Genomic DNA, 27,501 nt, shown 5'->3' with positions numbered 1-27,501 from the left:
CCCGGTAAATGCAAGATGCCACGCACCCCATCTCTTGCAAATGACTCCCAATCTTGAGGTGAGAGGGAGCGGGGGAGTTTGCCCATATTGAGAAGAATAGCTGCGGTATAAATCTGCTGCCGGGTAATTCTCCACCTTCACACCCCGACAAAGACAACCCCAGAATAGAAGCCTGGTCTCCAGCATATTATCCATCACTTGTACATTATGCATGGGCTGGAGGAAGGTTCACAATGCCACATTATCAGCATTTGATTGAGGCAATTTTTTTCAGCCTTCATGCATTTCATAAAAATGTCAATTACCCTACATTATCAAGCAATACAAGCTTTTGTTACTATGAATAAAAAGGTGAAAACTACATAATGGCATAAATTACCTGGTTCTACAAAAAGAGATTTTTCTGCCCCAAACTGAATAACACAGACAGCAAAAAATGAACTTCTATGACTTACACAAAATAGATACATCAAATAAACTCATATTCTACTTGTTACCTTTCCTCCTGTCCTAATACCACCAATAACTCTCGATAACACAGACTAGAGGTAGAGAAATGACCATGTTGAAAATTTCATGAGGTCTATTGTGGATGAAATTACTCTTCTGACACGTTCAACTGAGTGTATTTATCATTTGCTGCCCAGGGTCCCTAAAAACTATATCACATGTGATAATATAAAACAAGGTTGGCATTATGCATGACCTGTCCTGGCCTGAGTCATGAAGGGAAAACAAATCACTACAACCCCTTCTGTTTCCCACTGTTTTAAAGGTTGAACATAGCAGCTCATGTTAGAATTCTTTGTCCTTCCCCAAATGTCTCTATTAAGAACATGATACATCTTCTATAACTATATTCTAAAAGCTTGGAAAATTTTAAAAGGTACTTATCATAATATTGCAATTATATGTTGCGTTTTTTTTCCACAATTCTGCTAACTAGTGCTTAGCAGCTTTATTACATTCAATTCTTTGTATTATTTAGGAAAGGTGATAATTAAGAAAATAATTATCAGTGATGGGATTCCAAGGTGTTTGTGGTACAATCTAAAATGTCAAGTAAGAAAAATGATTGAACTTTCAATATCAACTCCTTCAATAATACCTACACACAATGACATGAATATTTTGAAAACATTTCGTTAACATTTCTATATCAGTCAATATATTATATGAATAGTAGAAGCCTTTGACTACATGGCATGACATAGTCTATCACTTACATGGCAGACCGTGTTCATGTATATTATATCAGTAGTACCCTTACAGTAGCAACAGGCTAGTACAACTCCTTAGTTCTGTCGAGCTCTGCCTACTCATGTAACCTTGAAGTACCGGCGTGACAAGACAGAGGGCTCTTGGTTCTGAAAGATTCCTCACCGTCACCGGTAACTTTATCTACCATGATCCAAACTGTGATAAGCTCAGGTTATAAACTGCTATGACATGAACTGGCAGAGACTGCTAAGAACGGTTTGCATGGAAATGATTCTCCATAAAGTCGATTTTCTCATTTGTCTTCAAATTGTACTACTGTCTACAGTATAGAAATTTGCTGCTCTTATCTGTATTAGGATTCTTAAGGCCTCACAAAGTAGACAATGGACAAACGGGATTTTCAGTGTGTAATAAAATGAAATGTCATTAATACCTATGGAATGTTTTTGTGCATTTATAATTACATGTATTTGAATCTTCAATCTTGTTTCAAGGTTTCCCATTGTTTTCAGATGGCCAAGAGAGTCCTCTGTCACTTTGCTCTAGAACTGCATGGTTTATTTTCCAGTGATTCCACACAGTCAACTCAGGGTTGTGTGGCAGGCAATACAAATATGTATGACTCATTAGTATGAGTTAGAAAAGTTGAACCATGTTCTGTGTCTTACGCAAACCCTCCATAACTTTAGAACAACATGCTAGTAGTAAGTCAGTCTATGGGCCAAGAATACTTCAGACAATACAAAATGATGAAAAAACAAAGCTTGAATTGTACCAAGTTTACGGTTTCAAAAAAATAACAACAATAAATTATTGTCAAAGATACATACACATACTAGTACATGCATGAATCAGATAACCCCCTTGTAATATGTATTGGTAGATTGCATGCAGGTTTTGGGATAAAACAAGGTTAACTATTTGGGATATAACACAGTTGACAAAACAGTATAGGAATATTCTATCTGTTTAACCTTCTCCTTGCCGTGGCATAAGCACCCAATTGTTACTACTGGTACTCAGTGGTAGTTACATTATCTGCCAGCAAGGAGAGAGTTAAACAAAGATAGAAGAAAGTGCTGAAAATGAAGGGGGAACAATGTTAAGTGAGAATCAAACCCAGAACCATGCAATACACGATTAGTCATTCCAAGCCTGTCATACTCTTAGTCTTACCTCATTCATCAGTCTCTTCAGCCCATCCACTTCATCCTCCCCCACATTCAGCTCCCCTCCAGGTCTGTGTGGGACAGAACAACAAAACACAGAGGTTTAAAAAAATGATACCGTCAGGCTCAGGTCTACTGTATGACGCAAATGTTGCAGCTGCACTTTGGCATATCATTGCAAGGTGGCATTTCTGACTAGACATCCAGAAAGGCAATCCAGATATTCTCTGATTTTATAATAATATACGTCAATTCAAAACTACTTCTATGTTTCAATTATATGTTACTTTTTTGATAGGGTAGTCTCAAAAGCAGCTTCCTTCTGGTATGCAAGTTGTTTTACTTACAAGACAAAGTGAGGTAAAGATAGGGAGATGTTCCTGTCAACATTTGCTGACCAAGGCATTATGATAAAGTATCATTCAAGGATTTATCTTTTAATAAATGGTTTATTGGTCAAACATTTCCCGTGCAATCGCAGCCTTTTATAGCACTTAATTGATTTACAATCACATAATACACATGACACATATTACATATTTGCTCCACACACATTTGTGCAGTTGTCGCAAGGGTCTGTGTGGCTGCCATTCGGCACCACCAGGTGACCTCAATACGACTTTCCCCAACCAAAGTTAGGTACCCACTACCCATTCACACCTGGGTGGAGTGAGGAAACTCGTGTAAAGTGCCCTTCCCAAAGGCACAACGCCGGGACACATGTCCAGACATGTCCTGGGTACGCCTCGAGATCGAACCCGGGTCCCACAGTTTCATAGGTTTTATCACTACGCCACCAGATGCCACATGACAGAGTCGTTTAAGAAAACTTATGCTAAATATCTAACCACATCAAAGACCAAACCTATGCTTGATACTCACAGTTTGAAGAAAGTGGTCCCCAGCTGTAACAACAGGACATGCGGCAGGCCGTGTTCGTGCACCAGTAGAACCCCCTCCACCGACCGCCGCATCCCGATCTTGTCGAACTCTTCCCTCATCCGCTGGAACCGCGCCTGTACCGAGCTGTCCTTCTCATACAGGGGCTCCTTGGTGCCGAATGTGTAGTTTGTGAGGGGATACCTGCTCAAGATATGCCATGGTATACATACATGTACAAAGGGTTTTTTCCTGATACAATAACTAAATCATTACCAATACATGTAACGTTACCTAGAAGGCATGGCAAGAAGTGAGAAGTTTATTACCATGCCTAAATTGAAAACTCACACACAATAACACATCTTTTTTGCAAGTACAGGAGTATTATGATCTGTAAAAAATGATCTGTAAAAGTGTTATGTGTTTGGTTGCATAATTTTTACCTCATTAAAATAAATTATGCAAATTAGATCAGTTACAACAACAAGTGTCACCACCAGATGCTTCAAATGTTTTGTACTGACTGATAAACATTTTCTTTGTATCGTGGATATGTACAGGTGTAACATAATGTAATACACTACCGCTTATAAGAATGCATACCAAATACATTGTACATGTATGTATCATTGTTAATGTTATATCCCGTAACACATTGAAATGCATTGTTATAAAAGTAAACCTTCTGTGGGGAGGGGGGCACACAACAAACACTATGCAATCTCATGCCTAGCTCAAGATATAACAATGTCTTGAAAAAATCTGCAAAAATCTACACTATCACACTATTACACAGTTCTTCACAGTTCCACAAGAACACTTTTCTAGGACACAGAGGCTTTCTGATGATGAGACCTGAAACAAATTATTATTTTGCTACATCCATGTGTGTCCCATCACCCCAACCCAAGCCACCCCTCCTGCTCCAAAACCACGCCGCCCCGTGAGCTGATATTTGGTGTGTGTTGAACCTACAGGTTGATGGTCCTGTCCAGGGTGAGGGAGCGGGTGGAGCCGTACTGCCCGCCGTACTGGGAGGTGTTTCTCGGCCATCCCGCCGCTGGAGTGCGCTGAACGACAGACATCTTGGGTGAACGTGTGACGCATGCGTCGCGAAGGTCGGAGGTCACCGTTTTTGGCGCGTAACTTGTAAAGTCTCTACCAGGCTTCGGTAGGTGGCTGAGAAGAATAGAAATCAGCCAAATAGAGAGATAGCATGTCAAGGGAGTTCGAGAGCAGCGAACTGTTCTCTCCACGGACCAACTCCCTTGGCATGCTATCTCTCTACTTGGCCGATTTCTACTCTTTCCAGCCTCCCCCCCGAAGCCTGGTAGAGGCTAGCTTCGGGAGGAGGCAAACCACTAGTATACTCTCTAGCGGACCAATAAACTCACCCGGCATGTTGTCTCTCTATTTGGCGATTTCTAGCCCTTCCAGCCGCCTCTCTAAGCCTGGTAGAGGCTAGTAAAAGAAAGTCTGAGACCACGATTCTCTCACGTTAATCACGCCTAAAAAATAGCCTGGGTGCCAGACCCACAGCACAGTAGGCTCAAAGTTATCCTACACACAAAATAACTTTGAGCCGAGTGGTGTGATGTGGGTCTGCCACCCAGGCTACCTCAAAAACTGCCCTACCTGTTACTGGAGTAATATCGACTCATGTTTGATTTACGGAATAAAGAGAATCGAGGTCTTGATCGTAGTCTGTGTGACATTTACAAACTATCGCTGTCTAGTGGGTCGATTAGACGTAGGGCACTCTACTCTCCAAGCAGAAGTTTGAGTTTTGGGTTATAATAAAATACATTTTTGGCGTGGAAGTAAGGTTTTAAGTAAGGCTTGAAGTAAGGCTTGAAAGGTTTGAAGTGAGGTTCTTTTTCCGTCAAAACGCCATATAGTAGTGTCAGTAGTGGATGTGCAAAACCATTCGTATTTTAATTTTTATTATTTCAACCAAGTACTAAGGTACAAACAAGTAGACACGTACACTGCGACCAAGTTACGCAGACTATTATAAAAGTTGCTGATACAATCAAATCATATCCACTACCTCCGTAAAATAGTATAATATGCATCGAAAAACTATATGCACATGACGAAACATGCCGCTTAATGTAATTTTAACGTAATATTGCTGCACGCCCCAGTACATATTTGGTATGATAAGTATGATATAATAAGAAACACGAGAAACCGAATATGATAATTACCATGACTACTTAACTGACTACAAACTCGTATACAGGAAAGATGATGAATACTAAACTGAAGTCTCAAACTCAACAAGTAGACAATTGTCCATCCGTACTTTATGAATGCGTTCGATAAGTGTTTCAGGACTGGGTCTTGCCGATGGGTCAGCCGCCCAACACGACGTCATTATTCCGTACAGGTCAGTCGGACATTCTCGTGGCGTTGTTTTTGCAGGTGCAGATTTGATGGCAGCTCCACCCGTAACGTCCAGGTAAACAGGGCTTGCTACAGTCCTGTCCGAACCAGCCCTCTGTGCAGTTACACACGCCGTCGCTAGGCAGACACGCGCCGTTTTCACACTCGCACGTCTCCCTACAGCCGTACCCGTACGTGCCCTGCGGACACGCGGTCTGACACCTGCGTCCCGTCCATCCAGCGGGGCACACGCAGCCAGCCCACCGGTCACAACTGGCACCCTGTCGGCAGCCGCAGACGTCCTCGCAGTGCTGGCCTGTTCTGTCAGGAGGGCAACTATCCACGTTCAGCACAACGTCTGTCTTGAAAACGTCCCCACGTGAGTCGTTAACCTGGCAGGTGTAGGGTCCATTGTCTGTTGTCTTTATGTCGGAGATCGTAATTTCAGTGCCGTCGGCACCTGTCGTTGTTTTTGCAGACCCATCTGGAAATATCCAGGACGTTGTCACGACGTCGACATCGTACACTTCACAGCGCAGTGTCACGTTTCCGGAGATGTACAAATCGCGAGGATCGCTAGGTGTCGCTACAATGGAGACGGTATCTTTGGGAATATCACAGGCCACACCTGTCCACCCCTGCTGACACTTGCAGGCTCCATTGAAGGCATGGCAATATGCCCCGTTCCTGCATATACACATGTTCTGACATGCCCAGCCGTATCTTCCTGGCGGACAGCCGACTGGTTTGATCTCTGCCCACATGTAGTTGAAGGCAACAATGTCAACTGTCATTAAAGACTCTTCTACTGGTCTAATTTTGATGGAGGGCATTGTTTCTGGTAGCTGACACACGAAACGTCGCTTGTCTCCTGACATTGTTGTCACAGAAAAATAGACAATATACTTTTGAAAATCACTTTCCATCCAGCTGTCAGGGACGTTCTCTCTTACGTAACTCAGCCGAGGATCATAGTTTGCTTCCTTATCGATTAAATTTATCATGAAGACTGAGCTATTAAGATCGGAGGCAGGCCCACTGAAACATGTTGTAGAATGTACCTTTGTCAACCAGAGCTTATCAACAATTGCTTCGTCGATTGCTTGATAGACAGCCCAAAACAGATCGACCCTACAGTCCCCGTTGTCCGTGTTCACCATGAGCTGTGGGTGATCTGAAGGCAAGAGATCCCAATTCGGTTTAGGATATCTTACTTTAGCTGAAAGAACGTCTCCGTCGCTCGTTACACCCTCTCCTTTCCCATCCACCTGAAATAAATATGTTGATCTCTCCCCATTCTGTTTAACTGTAGGTGTCTCACAGGTGATGTTGTAGACCGGGGGATAGTCCACGACGTCATGGACTTGTAGCCTTACCTTCACCTCTCGGTGGACCCGTCCTGAGATAAGGACTTTAAGAACATATTCCGACTGGACCGAGTAATCCAAGGGATTGTCGACAACAAGGGTACAGTTTTCGTCCACGGCGAAGCGGCCATACCGGTCTCCGTCTAAAACAGAACACGGAAGTTCCGCTTTTTCCGTGTGCACGTGTGCTGTAATGCCGAAAAGTAGAGGAATGTTGACAACTGCTGTCCCGACGTCGGCATTTTCGAAGACGGATACGGTCTTCACTTCTTGGCACCAACAAAATCCCGCGAAACAGACAGCGAGGACTCCATAAATGTAGGAAAGGCGGCACTGGTCCGTACGATCCGCAGCCATGGTTGAAGCACACCTCGCCCTAGTTTTGAAACCAGAATTGCCCAAGGCGTCAAGTTTCTGCTTCACCTTGTGACGCGGAGGGTTGCGCATGATTAAGTTACAGTGAGCATTGTTTAAAACAAGGCTCCAAGCAGATTCCACGGGGCAAGGGGAGACTATATTTTGCCGCCTGTATCCGCTGGCCTACAGTAAAAAAACTACAAGAGGCCAATATAGACTCCCCTTGCCCCACAGAATCTGATTGGAGATTAACTGAAACTCATAGTGGGACGTCGACACTATTCAGGAACTCCTTGCCTTGCCATCGAAAGAAACGAAAAGTGCATTCAATAAATGATATAATCCTAAAGTGTAAAATTCATCTCCGGGTGCGAACCAGAAGAAAGTAACCATGCTCTCAGCACACTTGTAGGAAGTAAAGATCCAATTTGGTTTGACAAAAGAATAAAAATAATGCCTCGGGTTACGACAGTCATCTGATTAAAGAGGAACTAGCCATTAGAGGAAACTCCCATTTGGGACATCTCGTCTGTAGACAGGTTGCCATCCTCCATAGTTACTGCTGGTTCCCTATTGCTGCTACCTACCTCTTCTTTGACAAGGCAATAACGTTACACACTATCATCATCATCTGGTCATCACACCATTACACACCATGTAATGTAAAAATATTGGAAGCAGCTTTCTGTGCAATCTGAAGCACTGTTTCTCTTCTTTATAAACCTCAGACAATGGAGTGAGCCTCAAACACGCCTGGAGTTAGGCTAAGTTAGAAGAATCACAACAGTCATACAGACCTACATTTCTGCATGTCTGGTACAGTTGCATCTTTCTAACCTCGTTGGTTGCATAGAACCTTCCTATTTGTACCTGAACCTACTTATTTAAACATTTGTGTTAGCAACATTGATTGATGTTTTAATTTGTATCAGTAATTTTAATTTGATTTTGGTATTACTAGTGACATTTAATTGCAATGTGCTCAGAAATTGGAAACTTTATGACTGTTTCATTAATTGGGCCTTACCTTTGTATATTACATTATATTCTTTTGTAGGTATACAGTGTTTAGTAAAATTTTTGAGATATGTTTGCGTATGTGTTTGTCAATTTGGGCCGTCAAGCCTGAAATAAACAATTACATTAAGATACATCGTACATGTAGTTGATTCACATGTATAAGCATGGGCTTTGTATAATTTCTGTTACCTTGTATCATTGGTGACATGGTTTGGTGTTCCTTTTTCTTACCTTAACAGGACTTGACTATAACTATTTGAATGAAATAACCCAGTACAGAACATTGTCATAAAAAGAAGTATGGAATAGTTCTTTCCATTTGGCACTACCAACTTGTTGTGAACTATTTGCTATGTAAACTAAGAAGAAAATGATGCTTTTTACTTTGCTTTTGTGACCTTCGTCCAGACCTAACCTGAAAATTGCCTGTACATGGCCTCAAGCTTCTTGTCTTCAAACTTTGGCACAAAGTTCACCTTTATGATCTCGTCAAACCCCTCGGATATCTGAGGTTCCACGTATTTCTTCCGAAATGAGAATATGACGGGATCCGCCACCTTCACGTGCCCCGCACCCGTGTAGGTCATGTCGCGGAACCGGTTGTTATGGCGACACAAGTCCAGCGAGCTGTCCATCACGAAACAGCGGCACGGCGCCTTCGCCTGGCGCGCACAGTCCACGTACCGCTTCCTGGACTCCACGTCAGGGTTGGTGTTGTCCACCACCACGCCCTTCCCGCCGGCCAGCGCCTGGCTGCACGCCGCCACGCACTTCTGCCACGTACCCAGCACGTCTCTGTTCACGTGGACGTACCCCTGGGACACCAGGTTCTGTTTGACGAAGAACGTCTTTCCCGAAGCGGGACATCCCACCATCACTATAACCTCGGGTGCCGAGGACAAAAGAGTGGGTTGAGCGTACAGAGGACCATCCGCATCCAGCTTTCTTGGGTCAAAGTCGGGTAGCTTGAACGTGGCCTTCCTGTAGCCGAGGAAATATTCCTCGGGAGTGTGGAAGGTGAGTCCGATGTTTATCGCAAACAGACGGTCGCTGCAGGCAAAGTCCTTCTTCCTCCCCGGGGCCCAGTTCACCAGTCTTCCTGCTGCATCCCCGATGTAGAAGCTGGCATCCTTGTCCACAGGTACACCATCATTTCCCCTCTCCACTAGATGGTCCCACATGCCTGTTACAGGCTTCCTGTACTTCCCACTCCCCCTAGCAACATAAACTTGAACTGCAATGCCAAGCTTGGCCACTATGTCTTCCACCTTCCTTCTGTAGTCCTTCTCATTGATCTTCCCCCTTTGGATTCCCATCTGATTGGTGAAGAAGACGACCTTGTATCCTTCAGAAATCAACTTCTTCAGCTTCCCAGGAACTTCTGAGAAGGCAATTTTCCAGTCAAAAGTGTCTTGTGCAAACACTTTCCCAGATTTGGTCACGATAATCGTTCCATCAATGTCAAAACTGGCGACCTTACTACAACCCTGTACACCCTTGCTGGTATAGACTAGCAGTTCACCAAATTCTTCCCAGCATGCATCAGTGGTTGGTGTACCTGACATGGCTGATCCCCCAGGTCTAACTTTCCCTCCTGTGTTCTCTGGTTTTGCTGCTCCTTTTTCTGGAGACTGTGCCTCATACATCTGTCCCAAACGTTTCAGTCTCTCCTGGATGTCTTTCCTGTGTTCTGAGTCCGACTCTTCACTGTCTGACATGTCTTTCAGCTTCTCCTTTGCTGGTGACTTCCCCGGGTTAACCCCCCTGCCCTGCACAATGTCATCATCATTCTCTGACCCCTCACTGTCTGACATGGCCGCCAACTTCTTCCCAGGCTTTAGTTTCTTTACAGGTAAAGGGTTTGCCTCGGGACTGGGTGGTCTTTTGACCCCTTGTTTCTTCTGGAAAAAGTGCAGGATATTTTTACTTGATGAAGAACTATCAGTGTCTTGTTTTTTAGTCTTAGCCTCTTTTGGCTTATTTTGGGGCTTCTTGGTGTCTGTGTATGAAGAAAATTCTACACGCTGAGGGAACTTGTCAAACAGCATACAGAAGTCTTGCCCATGGTGCAGGGTGGTGGTTTCATTTGAGTTGAGCTCTTTTCCTCCAACACTGCAGGGATTGGCACCCAACTGTGTAACAAATAAACAAACATACAAAGCAAAAAATGTCATAATTCCACATTGATTTACTTAACGTATGAAAGACTTCATTGTACATGTACATGTATTTCTTTTACAGAGCAAATTATGTCTGTTTAAGATCTCTATGCAACTCCTGAAAGTCTATTTAGTTCTTGGAGTACAACATAATTACTAGTAGATAATACACCTGTTAGTCCTACATCATAGAACTTTATTAGAAGAGATGATACCCTACATTACAGTATATAACTATATGATAGAGGGGGCCCAAAGTTCACCACTTTTTTTTCTAAATCATATTATTTAAGGGTGAATCTTACGAGAGAGGTTTAGTTTATGGAGTATACACAACAATATAACTGCTGAATGGGAAACAAACCTGTTTCAGTGTCACACTTTTCTTCTCAATGTCCACAGTCAGTTCAACTGGAAATAACAAGATAAGAACAAGGTTAGCTGTATAGAATCATACTCTCAAACAGTAGTTGCTGACAAAAGGAAGTGGAAACTTGCCACCCAATGTGCCATCATGCAGGCACAGGAGGAACTAAGGTCTATGAAGGCCTAGAAAAAAAAGGTTGTTTCCTGTTTCAGTCCTGCAAAAATTAGGGTCGGTAGGTAGGGATTATCTTTTTTTTTTTCTTTTTTAGACTTCAGTGATATCTATATAGGGGTCTAACTTATACAATACAGTTTAACAAAGTAAAACTTGCATGAGGACACTTTTATTTTCAATGTCAATGTCAGAAAACCAATTGTAGAATGTTTTATCACTCAGGTTTCAGATCATGCAGGGGTCCAACCCCAAAAAAGTCTAGGGTCGGCAGGTTTTTCTAGGGTCAGTCGGGAAACAGGAAACAACATTTTTTTTCCTAGGCCTAAGGTATTAAGTCTAGTTGTTTCACAGTGGACACATGCTGAGTATTAAGAATCCTAAATAAACACAGGTTACAGTAGGACATAAAAATACTATGGAGTGTAATACTATGGAGGATGTAGATGTACCTTGCTGTCTGGAGCATTTCTTGTCAGCTATTCTGGTTAGTGGACCCCGCCCCAGGACCACAGGCTGGTCATGTGACAGGGGGATGGGGGCGTGGCTGTTGTCAGCTGACACAAGCACACACTGGTCCATCTCACTTCTGTAATTATACAAGATCATCAGTGTTGCCCAAACAGTTACTGTTGTTACATGAAGTAACGTTAACTTCCTTAATGTTATTCAATCTATGGAATAGCATTTTCCTAATTATTAAATTTATGCAGCCAGTTGGTGATAATTGGGGGGAAAGTTGTAACGTTATAACTATGTAATAATTTGAAGAATACTGAATATATGAGCTCAATTTCTGGAAGCTACTAAGCATCGTACAAATAATTATGCTGTATACATGTTATCAAAACTTTCATTGGCCAAAACATAATTGAGGCAAGAAGAGCGTTTCAAGAGAATTTTCCTGCCCCCCTCCCACACCCACAATGAATTTCAAACCAATTTTATCGTTCAAAGGGACAATGTTTACCTGTCTGTATCACTTAGTGATGGTCTTGGTTCTATTTCAACTGCTTTACAGCGAATGACGACCAGATTCAGCTCTTCTAAACCAGGTATTTTGTACTAGAGGGATACGAGTACGCCCCTCATGCTGGAACACATGTGTTCGGGTCACAGTCTGAATAAGCGACACGAACGGAGCAGTTTAGTACTGCAGATTTCTAGTTCTGTAGTTTTCTGGACCACGCATGTTTAGTTTTGCAAATCAAGATTACTATATATTACACAACTGACACATTCTTCACTTCAGAGAATTGCATTGATGCATTATTGGTGCAATACATGGTTTGTAAGTCTAGAAGCAATCCATGGTTTGAGGAATGAATGTAACATTTAAAGGACCGCGCAGCAATGACAGCTAGCGACTCTTGTAAAAACTGCAGAAATGTTAGTCATTGAGTCAAATCTCGCGAAGGTTCACGTGGCATCCGGGATATTTTCCCTTTCTCGGCCTCTTTCCCTTGCCACCATTTTCAAGGTAGGTCTGAGATTTCACTTTACGCGTTTGATGGCCAATATTTCTGTTCCAATGTATACCATGCATTAAAAATTCGATCCAAATGAACAAAAAAGTATCCAAGATTACAACGAGATGATATAAGGTGTCTCCATAGCGACTAATGTGTTGGAAAAAAGGGCCTGATCTCGCTTTCTTTCTGGCGACTTGCATGCACATGGTCATAGTAAAAAATGGCGGATGCCGATCGTTTTAGACACAGCTGCTCATAGCATGAAACGTCTGTACTCCACTATCTTATTTCCTCTACCCAATTGTTTCTGCTACCTAAGTTAACTATTTTTTGTCTTCAAGAGTTGAACCAAGTACGAAATGTCTTCCAGAAAAACCTGTTTCATCATACACAAATTTTGCCCCCCCCCCCATCTAGGATAAAATGAAATTTTTTGCCACCCTTTACCAAGCCATTTACTGTCCCTTTTGTGTTAAGATATTTTGTAGCTTGACTAGGTGATTGCTGTCATACAAAACTTAAGGTATATTTATGCTTCCTCACAGATGCCTGGTGGTGTGACAGTAAAAGACGTGAACCAGCAAGAGTTCGTCAAGGCCTTTGCGGCCTTCCTCAAGAAGTAAGTTACTGAAAAAAATTGTGTGTAGACCGTACTGTACCGTACATGAGTACTTTCTACCTTCTGAACCAATTAGACATTTCTCACCTGTATTTCTCACCTGTAGCCGGTCAATAGGTACCCTATGTGGGTAATGAGACCGCACTTCGGGTAGTTTCGGCGGTAGCAATTCTTCTCATGTGTTCAGTACGTAAAGGTGTAGTTGTACATATCCTGGTGATTCTTCCACTCGTGTGCAATATGGTTCTTGAACTCATTTACTGATTTGCTAGACACTGCTTCCTGGGAAAGAGAGTTCCACACCCTTGTGACTCTTGAAGTTGAAGAGAAGAAACCCTTCCTCATCCCGTGTGATTTTTGTACTTGATACTTGATGAGATTAGTGTACAATGATTTTGTTTCACAATGTATAAAATTATGTGCTACAGACTTAACCTGCATACCTGCATACCATCTTGACTTGATGTTTTAGTTAGGCCACAAAACTTAATGGATTATCATAGATGTATGCATAATTGTATAGAATGTGATTTGCTGTCCCTAAACAGTTACAACATAATTGTACTGGCCCTCAAAATTAGTAAATCTGTACAATGTTGTATTCTAACAACGGAACGTTCAAAGTTAGTGCATATGGTTTTTTCATGTTTCATTTGACAACCATACCTTGCAGTCATTACCGGTGTTACTTCAACATTCACAGCTACATAACTTATTAAGTTAATATAACATTTAGATAAGTTTCTAGCAGATGAGAGCAATAGTTTTCTAGTGCAGAGAGACAGAAGTTAAAATACTACAGCTTGGATGAAATTTGTGCCTGACCAGAAATGTCCCACTGTTGTCCTGTAGGTCAGGTAAGCTGAGGCTGCCTGAATGGGTGGACCTGGTGAAGACAGCTCCCCACAAGGAACTGGCACCCTACGACCCTGACTGGTTTTACCTCAGAGCAGGTCAGGACATGTCATGTATTTGCCAGTTTGAATTGTTGTGCTGTGTTAAGAGAGCCAGAAGCATTTTTACCATGGGTGAAATGTTTCCACTGCCTAAAGAATAATACTTCTATATCATCAATCAGTGGTAGAAATACTTTTTTCAATGTTTTGCAATATGGCAGAATCTCACAATATCATTCTGCAATTTGGAAATACATTCTGCAAATATACACTTTTATGCCCTGACTCAAAACCCATACAAAATTGCATGTTTTGAAAAATACATGCATAACTAGTATATACCACTATAGAAAGTCAGTAGTAAGCACAAAAGCTCCTAAACAATACAGACACCATTGAACCCCTAAGCTGAATGATTTTTTCAGTCTGCAGAATTTTAGGTTGCTTAATTTTTCTTCTGCAACATTGAAAATTTCTCGGCAAAATGTAGACTGCAGATGGGTAATTCTAACACTGTCAATGGTAGGCAAACTGTATCATGAAAAGTTGAGGCCAATCATTCCCTGTGCCCCCCTCCCCAGCGTCCACAGCCAGACACTTGTACATGCGTGGTGGAGTAGGCGTCGGGGCCATGTGTAAAATCTACGGCGGCCGCAAGCGCAGAGGTACCAAGCCCGCCAAGTTCCGTGTCTGTTCCCGGGGCGTGTCCAGGACGGTCCTACAGGCGCTGGAGGGGATCAAGATGGTGGAGAAGGACGCTGCAGGGTAGGTGGAGACTACAGGCACAACTTGGCTGCTAGTTTTTAAAAATTTTTGCTAGATCTATTGTAAAGAGGAACTTTTTGCCACCAAATACAGTAGGGGTATCCTCACAACATGGCTGCTTGGTTGTTCCCTAGAACTATTGTGGAGTGGAAGTTATTGCCAGCAAGTGCAGTAGGGGTATCCTCACTAGACAGCTTTTCCTCACAGCGATTGCAGTTAGATGTGCAAAAGATATTATGTGTGGCACAGTGTTATGTAACCAGAAGCTGCTGCAAGGAAGTGCAGTTATACTGGCTCTACAGGCTTTTCACATGTTAAACATGCCAACATACAATGTACTACTACTTAGTCAGTTTACACGCCAACACCTGTTCGCAGAGATTTGTATAATTATTATGACGTCCATGAAAACCTCTATACAGATACACGGTGTAAGGGACTGATCTCTGTATTAACAGTTGTATGCGGTATGGTGGCAAAATTTGCAGATGTCTCTTAACATTAGGAGGTCTTCCCTTAGTAAACGATGTGTCAGTTTCATTTTACAACCTTTTGAGTTCCTTTGACGTCTTTTAGTCAGCTGTTAACTTGGCATATGTTACTTCAATGACAATACCTGGTATGTATATCAGATTTCTGACTGTTTTGTTTTTCCTCCCCCAGTGGCCGCAGGTTAACGTCCCAGGGCCAGAGGGATCTCGACCGGATCGCTGGCCAGGTGGCAACCGCTATGAGGAAGGCCCAGTAATGTGGGAGGAACACAGGAGAGTCATGTCATACAAGTAACCTCTGGTCAGAAATAAAACTGCCAAGGTTTCCTCAGTACTGGTCTGGTGTGTCCATCCTTGTTTGTTTGTTTGTTTGTTTGTTGATATATTGTGCAGGAGTGGTGACTGTATGCTATGGTAGCTGTACATGGCTATTAAAAGGCATCCAATGCAGTTTATAGGGCTTGGAAACCTGGTTTTTCAAAGTCAATGTTCTAGTCACTTATCTACATACTGAGTTGAAAGCACGCTATTACAATGTATATTGACCCTCGTGGAGCAAAAATTCTGACGGAAAATGGATACTGAAAGGGCCCTGGGCTGATTTTTAGGGTACCACCCAGAGAATAAAGGACTCATCTTGGGGCTTGTTTCTGCAGTTTTAAATGAAATGCTGATTGTGAAGCAGTATGTGTCACTATCACAAAGATTGCCTTATTCAAAATATTTCCAGTTTTCCTGAAATTGCATTGGATGCCTTTAACCCAACCCCCACAATCTCAGTTGGGGGGCACAGAATGGCTGAAAAGTGGTCCTTGTACATGTATTTGATTATAAAGTTTTGAATGGTGAAATGTTAGGCGTATATTGGGTTACATTGTCCCCACCCAACCCCTGAACTGAAGATGCTAGTATGTTGAATAGTTATGAGGTTGAAATAATAATGTTAAAGACTGGGGTACTTGAACATTCAGGATGAATAGCTAGTTGTTTCAAAGTTACTATTCTGAGGAATAATTTTACCTAGCTAACTGCTTTACACTTAAATCAGGAACATGAAAGTGGGGTAGGGTTTACAGACTTTATTGCAACTTTCACCTGATCAACTTTCACCTCATCATTTCAGATGTGACTAAGTTCACTCTTTTTCATACAAATATTTTACCCTTTCTTCTTAAAGATAACCACACAAAAGTTAAGGAGTTCCCTGTTACAATTACAAATCCCCTAACAATGATAGTTGATTTCTGCAGTTGTACAATACTACATTTTACACAACATTGTGTAGTACATTGATATTTACACCTTTTCAAAAATTCTTATAATCTCTTTAAACTTAATGACAGACAAAATATTTACTGCAGTTATCACATCAGCCACTGCTGCAATATAAATATATACATAGAATATGTAAAAGCGAATACACCTATATATAGTGTAGAAGTTAGCATAGTACATTGTACATGAACAAAGATGAGCAGTAGGTACATGTAATACAGAATACAGATACAGGTAGAATTCAAGAGCAGGTATTATGATACAACACTTGTTCTAACACTGCAACACTGCGAAGTGTTAGTCATAACCATCTAATGTTTACTAAGTGAAGAACAGCTGTCTGGCTACAAGCCGGCGTGACCTGCGCAGTAGCCGGGCAGCGATCCTGGGTGACCGCCTGCCGAAGCGCCTGCGGCCATGGCGGCTGAGCCTGGTCCTGCGTGTCGGGGTGCGCGGTGGGGACGGGGTGTGTCCGCTGGCACGCGGTGGGGTGGTGGGCGGGGTCAGGAGCGGTGTGGAGGCCCGGACCAACCTGTGAGGGACAAGAAATAATGTCTAGTCAGACAACTGAGACAAGACTCTGAAAAAAGATTGCAACCTAGAACAGCAGTCTCAGTTTGTGCCAATTCTTCTCGACAATCTCACAAATGTAGCTTGGATCCAGCTTCTCTGGAAAGACTTGTAAAAATCTCACCTGGGTGGAGAATCTGTCTCAGCCTCATCTCCTCCCCTGCCGGCCAGTGTGTCGAACAGTCCGTGTAGTTCCCTGTTCATGGCCGGCCCACCGGGGGCCGTGTACCGGGCACGCACCTCATTCTCATAGGCCTGGTGTAAAGACGGGACATGTGCATGATGAGTTTTACAGGACGGTTTACGAATGTGGTCTCTAGCAGTACAATTTCTCATTGATATTGTCCTTTTTCCACTGAAGACTATCGGAGATCTGTACTCAAAGCAGTAACAGCTTAACCAAGGTAATCTTTAAGCTTTACACATTGATTGTCGATGCCATTTCCAGCATAAATCTCAAGTGAATCAAAGAGGAATATCTCGCTTGGTGTACCCACCATGAGTTGGTCGGGTCCACGCTCGCGGTAACAGATGGCCATCAGGAAGTCTATGATGCAGGAGAAGTTCTCCAGCTTCAGGTGGCAGCCCTGAGTCCGGTTGGCCAGGTCCTTGTAGAAGGCCATGTCACGGGACGAACTGTTAACAATAAAGAGGACATCTGGGGTTAGATTTGGTCAAGTATTGACGATGGTGGAACGTTAAAGTAAGCAGAGAACTAGTTCATGCATCACACGTGTTACAGTACTCACCCGCCAGCCTGTACAGCATAGATGTGCACGCCGGTCTCGTTGTAGAGCCTGTCTGTCTCCTCTCTCCAGTCGATGTTGTCGGTGTTGAGACCGTAGCTGGGCTCGTGCGGGTCGGCGTCACCGATCAGCACCAGGGAACGCTGCGTGCCCGGCGTCCAGGACAACTCCGTCCGGACCTGTGCGAAGATGGAGGATTTTTTTACTCGATCTACACAGAGTTCATTCCAAGTCACCGCGCGGGCGTTTGTTGCCATTATCTAGCATAAATTTTAAATTTCCATAACTCCGCTATCACTAGTTTTGCTGACATTTTTCGAGGGCACAGGTTACAAATATAGGCCAGTAGATCAAATTCAACCCGTCCTTTCACTGTTTACGAAGACAAGAAAATCAGAACCTGAGCAAGAGTCTGGTCTTACCTGTCGCAGGACAAGCTCGTAGCATTCGTCGCCGTCGTACCCGCACGTGTTCTCCACGGTGCGCACAAACTCGCACAGCTTGTCGGCGTCCGTGGTGAAGTCCACCCACTTGGTGACGTAGGTGCTGCCGGCGTCCTGGTAGTCCCCGTGCGCGAAGATGGCGATGCGGATGCCGGGGATGTCGGCGTGCAGACGGCGGATGATGTCCTGGACCTGCGGGGACAGGTGGTTACAACGTTAACGTTAGAACGATTCAAACAGCGAAACAGAGAAAATTTAAGATATTCTTCTTGAATCTTGTAAACAAACGATGTTGTTTGTGTTGACAAAATCTGGCAATACGTTTGGAAAAAAATTCACAAATACATGTACGTACCTCTCTGCGGACCTCGGCGATACAGCCGCCCATCGACCCCGTGGTGTCGAAGGAGAAGACGATCTCCATGGGGCCACCTGGCGGGAAGTGTGGAGGGACACACGGAGAAGGGACGGTCTCGTCCTTCTTGGTTTTCTTACACGAAATCATGACGTCGGCTGCCTCGGCCTTCCTCTTTCCCGCCGCGGTCGTCACCTCGTACAGGAACTCCGTGTCGGGCACCAGGACGCGGTTGTAAGACGTGCTCTGGATGAAGACGTCGAAGTCCGGGATGTTCTTCTTGTTGAGGGAGAAGTTGGTGTCGTCCTCGGGAATGCCGAGGACTTTCCTGACGGCGTCTCCGCTGACGAAGGCTCCGTCCGTCTTGCGACGCGCCACCACTTCCTTGTAGCGCTGGATGGTCTCGGGTTTGGTCAGCTGGTAGAAGCCCTTCCCCTTGGCGAACTCCAGCTTGTTGTTCTTGACGAAATCGCGGATTTTCGTCTTGCTGGGAACTTTCAGGGTCTCGAAGCGGAACGCAGGAACGACGGCGGCAGGCATGATGTCTGTAAGGACGGGGCGTTTGAAATGAACTTAAACTTAAGGATCATCAAATATAGATTTCATATCAGTTAGATCGAACGGAATATTCTAGCAGCCCCTTAACAGATTGTGTAACATCTCTTAATCTTATAATTATCCCTATTATCTTATAAATATCCTTATTATTATAGTTCACTTTTAATCGGTGGAAAATTAAGGTAACAGGTATAACGTATCCATTAGAGGCCATTAGACCCATGTTGTAATACTGTGACGCGCCAGAAAAGTCATGTTCTGGAAATTTAACACTTACCTCACACTGTATAATCGTCAATCTGATGTTTGAAGGATGGTTGAACTGCTAACAGTTGAAGATCTCTTCGTTCTTGCCTCACGGCTCCTTGAAGTGCACCTGTAGTAGTAGATGTGGGTCTGGTCTTACCCAACACAACCTGCTTCCTATATAGGATTCCCGCGCCGGCTATCCCTTCTCTGATTGGCTGCTCGTTTGACGTCAGGGGGCTGGGCAGGCGCAGTGCTGGATATCCCGGGCTTGTTTGTATCCTGCCCGGGCCCGTTCCCTGCCTGCCTGGGCATCGTGTGTACAGATCAATAAACATCCTGGGTACGAGTCAGCTACGTCACATGGCGTGCCTAGGCAGGATCGATATCACTTCCGGGTACGCGTAGGCGTAACCCCTGAACATTCCCTACAAAACAAGCTGCAGTTGTCGCCAGGGCACACTGCCATCCGATTGAACACTTGGGACAGGAAGACAGCACGATCGCCGACCCTGAATCCAAGTGCAGGTGTCTGAATCAAGGTAAGTCGTATATGCAACCCACAAGTTGCTGTGCGTGTAGCCCATGTTATTTGGTAAATACTAATATACGGGCCTAGTTCCTACAGCCGCCTTGACCCCGTATGACATTGGCATGGCAGCGGTTCTCTATTGTTGTAACATGTACGAATAACAAGTCGGAGCGAGTACAGGTTGCTAGCGCTGTGCCTACAGTAAGTGCATTCGGGCACCGTAGCATGTTAGTGTACACATTCATGACATGTATATGTCACTACTAGTACTGACTTCCGCACACTTTTGGATATAATCGTCAGTAGATTTAAATTATTAAGGGCCATTAAGTAAACGTGTTTACAGCGTCCTTCTCGATTGCTGTATCTCGTATTACAGACATGACAGACATACGTATAGCAACGCGTGCAAGACCTCATCTCGTATATTTATATTTCATGCTGTTAAAACTAAGTTAAATGCTATAGACCCTTTGTATTTTTGTGTAACGCAGTTCAAAGTCCGTGCATTATTAACGCAGTTCAAAGTCCGTGCATTATAAACATCAACCCTTCCAATGGTCAGCGGCGGCCCAAGGACATTATACTACAAGTGTATATAATGTCCTTGGGCGGCCCAATCAGCTCCTGACAGTTGAGAGATGTGTAACACACGCCATTCTCACAAGCGGCTGTTTTGGTCCTGGGTTGTTTCAGGTCAGCAGGAGTAACGCGCCGATCGGCCAGAGATAACAGCGTACTAGGGATTATTCCCCGAATAACTATATAGTACCTGCTACGTTGGTGAAGGTTACTCATCAAGGGTGGTAATAAAATAATAGAGTAGTTTACTCTTTTCAAACTGGATCGGAATTTCAATAGGTAGACGTTTCAGGTATCGTCCGACACCTTTCATCACTGTACAAGTGAAATTGATGAAACAGTCTCTTTCACTTGCACTGATGAAAGGTATCGGACGATACCTGAAGCGTCTACCAATTAATACTCTATTACTAAGTATTTTATTTTATAGTACCTGCTCATTGGATCACATTCTAACTGACCTTGGTACAGTTGTGCACGCGATATATATCCTCACAAAGGGCTGAAAATTTATCAAGAATGACACTCACATATCATGAATTCAGGTGGTGCTCAGCGTCAACAGCACCCATACACTACAGATATACAACATATTTGGATACTAGTAGTCTAAAGAATACATGTGCTGGTCCGGGTATGTTATCATTTGTGACATTTTCTATTTGCATGGCGTCAGGCAACATGGCTTCTCCCGTCAAGTCGTCCCGGTTCCGAACCTTGAAGGTCACCAAGAAGACGTCCATCAAGGACTTCGTGTCGGCCCACAAGCTGGAGTTCGAGAAAGGGAAGGGCTTCTATCAGCTGACCAAGCCAGAGATCATACAGGTATGTGTTTACAGTAGTGTTAGAGAAATATGTAGATTGTATAGTAAAGAGAGAAATGAACTGAATAGGTTTGCACAAAACCTATTTCCCTAATCATACACTTGAGCACTGTAGAAAAGTATATTCCTAATGCAAATAGACAAACCTTCCATCGAAAAACATATCTGTTCCTTATGAAATAATGACTTCTACCAACACAGATGAACTTCCAGGATATCATATCTGTTCCTTTATCTCTACTATACTAGTAACTCAAAAGCGAGGGTAAGTTGAATTTATATTATAGTAAGTTTTACTTTGTATATGTTAACTCTATCTGTTCATTTTGTTTTTGACCTGTACTTAGCCCAGTGTGGCAAAAATGTGCAATAAAGGTCGTCATTCAAAAAAAATATTAACACCGATCGACCCCTCTTGTCAGTATCAAGATTTAGCTGGAGAAAAATTTTGTATATAGTCTGATGGGCTTTCTCGTTGAAGCTTAACTAATCACTGAACTAAGGATAATGCTCTTGTTGCCATCCTGTTTCTGTCAGGACTACAAGGAGATCGTTGCGCGCAGGAAGTCAGATGGAGCCTTCATCAGCGGCAGCGCGGTCAGAACCACGCTGGGGATCCCTGCCGACGCCGGGAAGAAGTTCAAGTTCGATCTGGCCAAGATCCCAGACTTCGACGTCTTCGTCCAGAGCACCTCGTACAACCGAGCCCTGATGCCGGACACCGAGTTTCTGTACGAGGTCGGCGGTGGAGGGGACGAGCCGGCCCCGGCGGTGACTCCTCCTGCAGGCGGGAAGAAGAGGAAGGCCGAAGCTGCGCCGGCTGCGACCGCCGCTACGAAGAAACGTGGAGTGAAGGCTGAACCAGAGGCTGAACCAGCGGCAGGGACGTCGGCTCCCCCTCCCGCACCCCCTGGAGGAGGCGGGCCGATGGAAATTGTCTTCTGTTTCGACACCACCGGGTCCATGTATCCTTGCCTTGCAGAGGTCAGGAAGAAGGTAAGGCCATTTTTAAATTGAAATAAAGCTTTTGCGTTTTGTAGTTTATATATTTGTGGAATCTGTGTAGCCATTGTTTGCATCCATGAATTTTTAAATAGCATTAGCTTCCAAAGGGTGCAGCACCATTCAAAAAGAATACAGAGTACTTTAACTACTGAATTGTGTTGGGGTCGGGAAACACAATAAGAGAATATTAATGTTCAGGCATATGGCATACATTACAGGAGTGTAATGCTCGTGTATCGGTCACTTACTCCTGTAGATCCAGGACGTGGTGAAGAGGTTACACAAGGATATCGCCGGGATCCGCATGGCTCTCATGGCGCACGGAGACTACATGGACGCCACTACCACCTACGACGTGACGTGGCTGGACTTCACTACTGACCAGAAGAGGCTGTGCAACTGGGCCAACAGCGTCCAGGCCACCTACGGCCACGACCTCGACGAGTGTTATGAACTGGCGCTTCGGAAGGTAAGCCTGGAACAGGAAGGATTACGATTTCTGTGTGTGCGTTTGTTTCTTCATGTGTGTGTGTGTTCCTTCATTTGTGCGTTTGTTTGATTGTTTGTTTGTTTGTTTGTGCGTGCGTGCGTTTGTGCTTGTTTCACACACGGTGAATGAAGAGTCCGTAACACGGCTTTACCGCTACATCGATCCCCCGCCCAGGTCCGTACGGAGCTGTCCTGGACCCCCGGCACACAGCGCTCCCTGGTCATGATCGGGGACTGTGAGCCGCACGCCCCCAACTTCCACCTCAACAAGGACAAGATCGACTGGAAGAAGGAGACGGACCTGCTGTTGGAGATGGGTGTACACATCTATGCTGTACAGGTAAAGATTTGCGATGGGGAGGGGTATACAGACAGCAAAGACATGGCGTCGACCATGTAGACATATCTTTGAGGCCCAGTAAGACACAATTGTAGTGTAACTGGAAGTATAGATGGTCTTGGAACACAGCTGTGAGAACCATACGTAACATTTCCTTTGTCATCTATTTCTAACAGCAAGGGTGTCTGGATTGCGTACTAGTTCCAGTTCTCATAAATACACCGTCAACATACCTGTCTCAAAGTCATTTTACAACAACAGCTTCTTTCCCCGGACTGCAAAATTATGGAACTCTCTTCCAAACAGCTGCTTTCCGTCCGATTACAATCCACAAAGCTTCAAAACAAAGGTCCACTGCCATCTCCTGACATAACTACATTATACTCACTTAAGTACCTCTAGCTCTATGCCTAGAAGTGGCCCAAAATAATTGGCTTTGCATTGAGCGACACCGTTAAAAAATAGTATCTGCTAATACAGTATGCCGACTGTATGAGGTAAAAGATGGATAGCGAGAAGATACAGCGGGCGCGTCTTCTGCATGCCTTGCATCAGCTTATACACCATTAAGGCCAATGAGGTTCGATGAAAAGTTCGGCATTTTTCCCTGCTAGGCGCTAAACAGGGGTCCCTCCACCAAGTTCTACAAAGAACTGGCGCGCAGGACGCACGGCTGCCACCTGAACCTGAACCAGTTCGCCTCCATCGTGGACTTCATGATGGCCATCTGTTACCGGGAGCGTGGGGCCGATCAGTTGGAGGTAAGAATAATCATATTATGCCCCATTTCCAGTAGGGACTGTCCGGATCGAGCCGAATTGCTTTGATCCGGCTTCGATCCGGCTCGAAGCCGGCTTGCTCGAAGCCGGATCGAAGCCGGATCGAATCCATTCGGCTCGATCGGGCTAACTTTATCCTAGTGGGAATGGGGCCTAAGGCAAAAACCTATTTCTTAAACACATGTTGCTTGCATCTATGTACGCAGTGGGCATGTTCCAACAAACTCTGATTGTCAATTATCATTTAAAACAACCAGTATTAATGAGAAAAAAGTCATGCCTGGTTCCCAAGGTTATTCTAACTGTAAGTATATATCATAAAGTAAATGCAGTTTTGAGGTATTTGGGAGAGTAACATTACCTGGTAGTAATAACATAACCTGGGTCTAAACTAGTAATACTTGTAATCCCCCGTATTTGGTATGCCCCAACGTTATTTGTATTTATGGTTGCTGTATACATTGTGAACTGCTTGTGTGTATAACAGCCTGTTGTGTTCCTCTAGGCTTATGAGAAAGAAGTTCGTTCCCGAAAAGGTGGCGGCGGGATGAACCGGGAGCTCCATCAGTTGTTTGACGTGTTGGCCGGCAGGACGACCACCTTCACCGCCGCCGGCGCCGCAGACGGAGACCTGGTGCCTGTCAAACCCTCCAGGTTCCAGGTCCATAGGAAACTGTAGTCTGTTCCGAAATATCATTATGTGTGGCAGATATCTTATTCAAAAGTCAAAACTGGTGTGTTACGCCGAAAGGCGGTTATACCGGCTATACAGATACAGATACAGAAAACAGGTGGTCAGAATTGTGCTTACTTCACCTCTTCTTCACCACCATGACTCTTTGTGGCATGAACTCGAAATGACAGCTAGTGTTTCTTTCTTCGGTTCAGAATGGCTGGATGGAAACTGCATTGACTTTGATGATCTTCTTTGACACATTTTAGTAAAATAAAGGAGATTGATAATTCAGGATTCTTAGATATTCTGGTATCATATGTCACCTCATATAACATGTCACTGTCACTGGTGATGTAAAGCCATCGATACTGCTGTGTATTTTGAATGTTAACAGTTTTTTTATAATAATTGTTGTATTCTCACCCGGCTGTCTAGGTCCTGACCGTGGACGAAAGGTGCGACATCAAGACGTTTGTCTCGAACAACAGTCTGATCTTCAAGACAGGGAGGGGATTCTACGAGTTCACCAAGCCCGAGAAAATCTCCGATAAGAAAGAGGTCAGATATCTTGAGCTACATTTTTGTGAGTAAGCTAATAGTTACATACTTATTTAGATACAGGTTTCTGCTACGTGAGGAAAAAAACGTCAGACATGTAATATAAGATTTATTTTATCTTGGGATGAAGTGTCTTTTGAACATTTTTGGTCTCAACTGTCAACAACGACTATAGTAATGTAAGAAGAGGAAACGTCGTGCAATAAGACCCGTACTAATGTGTTTTTTTTTGTTGCTGTATTTCCTACGATAATCTCTAGGTGGTGCTGGTTGACAAGACCACAGGAGACATGTTCACTGGCCCCGAGGCGTGTGACATGATCGGTGCTGGAGGGTCAGGCAGGATCAAACCCGCTTCACTGGACAGGTGTGTCTGGTTCCTCTCCTGTCATCATGTCTAACATGTTATAGAAACTTAAATTCTTCCTTCTGTAATAGTTAAAAAAACACCTACATTTACACCTCTACATATACACTACCTTGCAAGTGTATATAAGGCCATGTACTTAGCATCATTTCCAGCTGTGTCAAAGTTTTAGCTCATGTTGTTGTTATTTTGAAGTAACTCACCCTGCACTTTGTTTTTCCTCGCCAGTTGGCGCGTGTTTGTGCAGAGTACTTCCTACAACAGGGTGCTGATGCCCGATACCGGCTTCCTGTATGAAGTCGACCCTGACCACTGAAGAGTTGGAAGACCACGCGCATCACCAAAGATGTTTCAGAGACCAACCATTTTTCCGGATTAGATTTTATTAGAGGGTGATTTTTAAAAATCCACATAAATAAATATAAGTCGCGTGATTTCACTCTTTCCATTTTTAAAGTTCTTGGCATCAATGTTAATGTGAATGATATATTATATTTGATGTTGCTGTATTTGACTGTATTTTTACCTTGCACATTGTCTCTCTATTATGATAAATTTTATCAGAGGAAGATTTTTTTAATTCACATAAATGAATATACAGTGATCGTAAATCGTGTGATTTCACTCTCTCCATTTATAAAGTTCTTGGCAATAATGTTAATGTGAATGACATTATATTTGCTGTTGCTGTATTTGACTACTATGTTTTGTACCTTGCACATTGTCTTACTATAAGTCCCATATAAATATAAACACATAAAGATCTCTGATTTGCTAAGAATAGATCCGATATGGGAATCTAACAGTAGAAGTTTTGTAACTTATGTTTCATTTTATCATGTTATGTTGACCCCAGGAAGAATAGTGCTTAAGCACTAATATTAGGGATCGTAATAAAAACAAACAGCCACTACGTGGAAGTGTCTAATATACAATTTAGTTGATCATGTAATATTTAATGATACTAACACTTAAAATGTGCACATCTGGTTTTGTACAAAGTTTTGTGACCTTAAGAATACATTCTTACTTTGACATCTCTCAAGTTATTTTCTACAACTCAGAAAAGAGAAGATAAGCAGACTGAGGTTTAAAAATGGAACAAATAGGTCATGAAATTTCCATGGCAGGTCCCGTTTGTCCATCAGACGACATCAGAACTACGAGAAAAACAGACAGATTGCCACTACGCACAGCTTCAGGTAGCTGGGTTGACTTGGCATATGAAGCCGAGGGTACGGTTGCACGGCGCGTCGTTCCATTTCTTTGTCGCCGATTGTGAAGAGGGGAAATAATGAACGCAGTCTTCGCCAGGATACCAGTTATCTGGTTGTCCCGGGCTCCACGAGCTGTAAGTCCGGATCCCATTAATAAGTGGAGTGCCATCTATCCACTCAAACTTTCCCTCCTCGCGCTGATCGTGCAGACCAAACCAGAAAACTTGACTCGTGCTCACAGACCCGTACAGGGCTTTCAGGAAGGTGTTGGTCTCGGCGTCTCGGGGCATGGCGAGGGTGCCGCCGTCTGCACGGCAGGCTGCGGCCGCGGCCGTGAATGACTTGGGTGTGTTGAACGCCCTGTTGCAGATTCCGCGGAACGCACTGTAACCGTCTGGACAGGTTACTAGAAAAGAGGTTTCCCACCTGTATCTGTTGTTGATGTTATCACTGTTATCAACATCAGATACAGGGATAAGTTTGTAGACAGTACGTATACAGAATGGGATCCTTACCTCCTGTCCAATCGGGATGTCCAGGACACTCTCCAGGGGGTCCATGTGGACCGGGGAGTCCAGGTTGACCGGGAGGGCCG

General features: G+C 43.8%; 6 protein-coding genes across 6 annotated transcripts; 2 read left to right on the top strand and 4 right to left on the bottom strand.

Moving 5' to 3' along the window:
* Positions 1-2,364: 2,364 nt before the first annotated feature.
* On the bottom strand, positions 2,365-4,366 carry LOC109473688 (cleavage and polyadenylation specificity factor subunit 5-like). The gene is made up of 3 exons (XM_019773649.1): positions 4,248-4,366; positions 3,273-3,473; positions 2,365-2,461 (listed from the first exon to the last, which is right to left on the bottom strand). Exons 1-3 carry the CDS (start codon positions 4,355-4,357, stop codon positions 2,380-2,382), a joined length of 393 nt encoding a protein of 130 aa, XP_019629208.1. The 5' UTR covers positions 4,358-4,366; the 3' UTR covers positions 2,365-2,379.
* A 1,299-nt stretch (positions 4,367-5,665) lies between these two features.
* Positions 5,666-7,415, bottom strand: LOC109473355. Its single transcript, XM_019773219.1, has one exon. The coding sequence runs from the start codon at positions 7,382-7,384 to the stop codon at positions 5,666-5,668; it is 1,719 nt and encodes a 572-aa protein (XP_019628778.1). The 5' UTR covers positions 7,385-7,415.
* Positions 7,416-8,808: 1,393 nt separating this feature from the next.
* Positions 8,809-12,226, bottom strand: LOC109473683 (bifunctional polynucleotide phosphatase/kinase-like). Its single transcript, XM_019773640.1, has 4 exons — positions 12,072-12,226; positions 11,554-11,690; positions 10,928-10,974; positions 8,809-10,536 (listed from the first exon to the last, which is right to left on the bottom strand). The coding sequence occupies exons 2-4, from the start codon at positions 11,681-11,683 to the stop codon at positions 8,815-8,817; spliced, it is 1,899 nt and encodes a 632-aa protein (XP_019629199.1). The 5' UTR covers positions 11,684-11,690; positions 12,072-12,226; the 3' UTR covers positions 8,809-8,814.
* A 247-nt stretch (positions 12,227-12,473) lies between these two features.
* Positions 12,474-15,676, top strand: LOC109473687 (40S ribosomal protein S19). Its single transcript, XM_019773648.1, has 5 exons — positions 12,474-12,581; positions 13,119-13,192; positions 14,045-14,145; positions 14,670-14,853; positions 15,517-15,676. Exons 1-5 carry the CDS (start codon positions 12,489-12,491, stop codon positions 15,599-15,601), a joined length of 537 nt encoding a protein of 178 aa, XP_019629207.1. The 5' UTR covers positions 12,474-12,488; the 3' UTR covers positions 15,602-15,676.
* A 758-nt stretch (positions 15,677-16,434) lies between these two features.
* LOC109474067 lies at positions 16,435-19,676 on the bottom strand. Its single transcript, XM_019774286.1, has 7 exons — positions 19,569-19,676; positions 18,734-19,278; positions 18,358-18,570; positions 17,939-18,114; positions 17,687-17,825; positions 17,314-17,444; positions 16,435-17,151 (listed from the first exon to the last, which is right to left on the bottom strand). The coding sequence occupies exons 2-7, from the start codon at positions 19,271-19,273 to the stop codon at positions 16,941-16,943; spliced, it is 1,410 nt and encodes a 469-aa protein (XP_019629845.1). The 5' UTR covers positions 19,274-19,278; positions 19,569-19,676; the 3' UTR covers positions 16,435-16,940.
* A 194-nt stretch (positions 19,677-19,870) lies between these two features.
* Positions 19,871-26,648, top strand: LOC109473995. Its single transcript, XM_019774190.1, has 10 exons — positions 19,871-20,079; positions 21,328-21,476; positions 22,013-22,471; positions 22,737-22,949; positions 23,145-23,309; positions 23,924-24,070; positions 24,594-24,749; positions 25,200-25,322; positions 25,583-25,689; positions 25,918-26,648. Exons 2-10 carry the CDS (start codon positions 21,333-21,335, stop codon positions 26,003-26,005), a joined length of 1,602 nt encoding a protein of 533 aa, XP_019629749.1. The 5' UTR covers positions 19,871-20,079; positions 21,328-21,332; the 3' UTR covers positions 26,006-26,648.
* Positions 26,649-27,501: the final 853 nt, after the last annotated feature.

This window comes from Branchiostoma belcheri, unplaced genomic scaffold (assembly GCF_001625305.1).
Source record: "Branchiostoma belcheri isolate BF01 breed outbred unplaced genomic scaffold, Haploidv18h27 scaffold3, whole genome shotgun sequence".
Taxonomy (NCBI): domain Eukaryota; kingdom Metazoa; phylum Chordata; class Leptocardii; order Amphioxiformes; family Branchiostomatidae; genus Branchiostoma; species Branchiostoma belcheri.
The sequence above is the reverse complement of the archived record's forward strand: the minus strand, read 5'-3'. Positions and strand labels throughout refer to the sequence as shown.

Excerpts from the sequence above, each read along its gene's own strand:
- LOC109473683 (XM_019773640.1), bottom strand. The coding sequence starts at position 11,683 with ATGGACCAGTGTGTGCTTGTGTCAGCTGACAACAGCCACGCCCCCATC. Across the intron at positions 10,975-11,553 it reads GAAATGCTCCAGACAGCAAG|TTGAACTGACTGTGGACATT; the intron begins GTACATCTACAT and ends TGTTATTTCCAG. Across the intron at positions 10,537-10,927 it reads AAAGTGTGACACTGAAACAG|TTGGGTGCCAATCCCTGCAG; the intron begins GTTTGTTTCCCA and ends TTTGTTACACAG.
- LOC109474067 (XM_019774286.1), bottom strand. The coding sequence starts at position 19,273 with ATGCCTGCCGCCGTCGTTCCTGCGTTCCGCTTCGAGACCCTGAAAGTT. Across the intron at positions 18,115-18,357 it reads ACGAGCTTGTCCTGCGACAG|GTCCGGACGGAGTTGTCCTG; the intron begins GTAAGACCAGAC and ends ATCTTCGCACAG. Across the intron at positions 17,826-17,938 it reads TATGCTGTACAGGCTGGCGG|TTCGTCCCGTGACATGGCCT; the intron begins GTGAGTACTGTA and ends TATTGTTAACAG.
- LOC109473995 (XM_019774190.1), top strand. The coding sequence starts at position 21,333 with ATGGCTTCTCCCGTCAAGTCGTCCCGGTTCCGAACCTTGAAGGTCACC. Across the intron at positions 22,472-22,736 it reads TTGCAGAGGTCAGGAAGAAG|ATCCAGGACGTGGTGAAGAG; the intron begins GTAAGGCCATTT and ends TTACTCCTGTAG. Across the intron at positions 22,950-23,144 it reads ATGAACTGGCGCTTCGGAAG|GTCCGTACGGAGCTGTCCTG; the intron begins GTAAGCCTGGAA and ends TCCCCCGCCCAG.
- LOC109473687 (XM_019773648.1), top strand. The coding sequence starts at position 12,489 with ATGTTAGTCATTGAGTCAAATCTCGCGAAGGTTCACGTGGCATCCGGG. Across the intron at positions 14,146-14,669 it reads CTGGTTTTACCTCAGAGCAG|CGTCCACAGCCAGACACTTG; the intron begins GTCAGGACATGT and ends CCCCCTCCCCAG. Across the intron at positions 14,854-15,516 it reads GTGGAGAAGGACGCTGCAGG|TGGCCGCAGGTTAACGTCCC; the intron begins GTAGGTGGAGAC and ends TTCCTCCCCCAG.
- LOC109473355 (XM_019773219.1), bottom strand. The coding sequence starts at position 7,384 with ATGGCTGCGGATCGTACGGACCAGTGCCGCCTTTCCTACATTTATGGA.
- LOC109473688 (XM_019773649.1), bottom strand. The coding sequence starts at position 4,357 with ATGTCTGTCGTTCAGCGCACTCCAGCGGCGGGATGGCCGAGAAACACC. Across the intron at positions 3,474-4,247 it reads CTGGACAGGACCATCAACCT|GTATCCCCTCACAAACTACA; the intron begins GTAGGTTCAACA and ends TATCTTGAGCAG. Across the intron at positions 2,462-3,272 it reads GGGACCACTTTCTTCAAACT|ACCTGGAGGGGAGCTGAATG; the intron begins GTGAGTATCAAG and ends TGTCCCACACAG.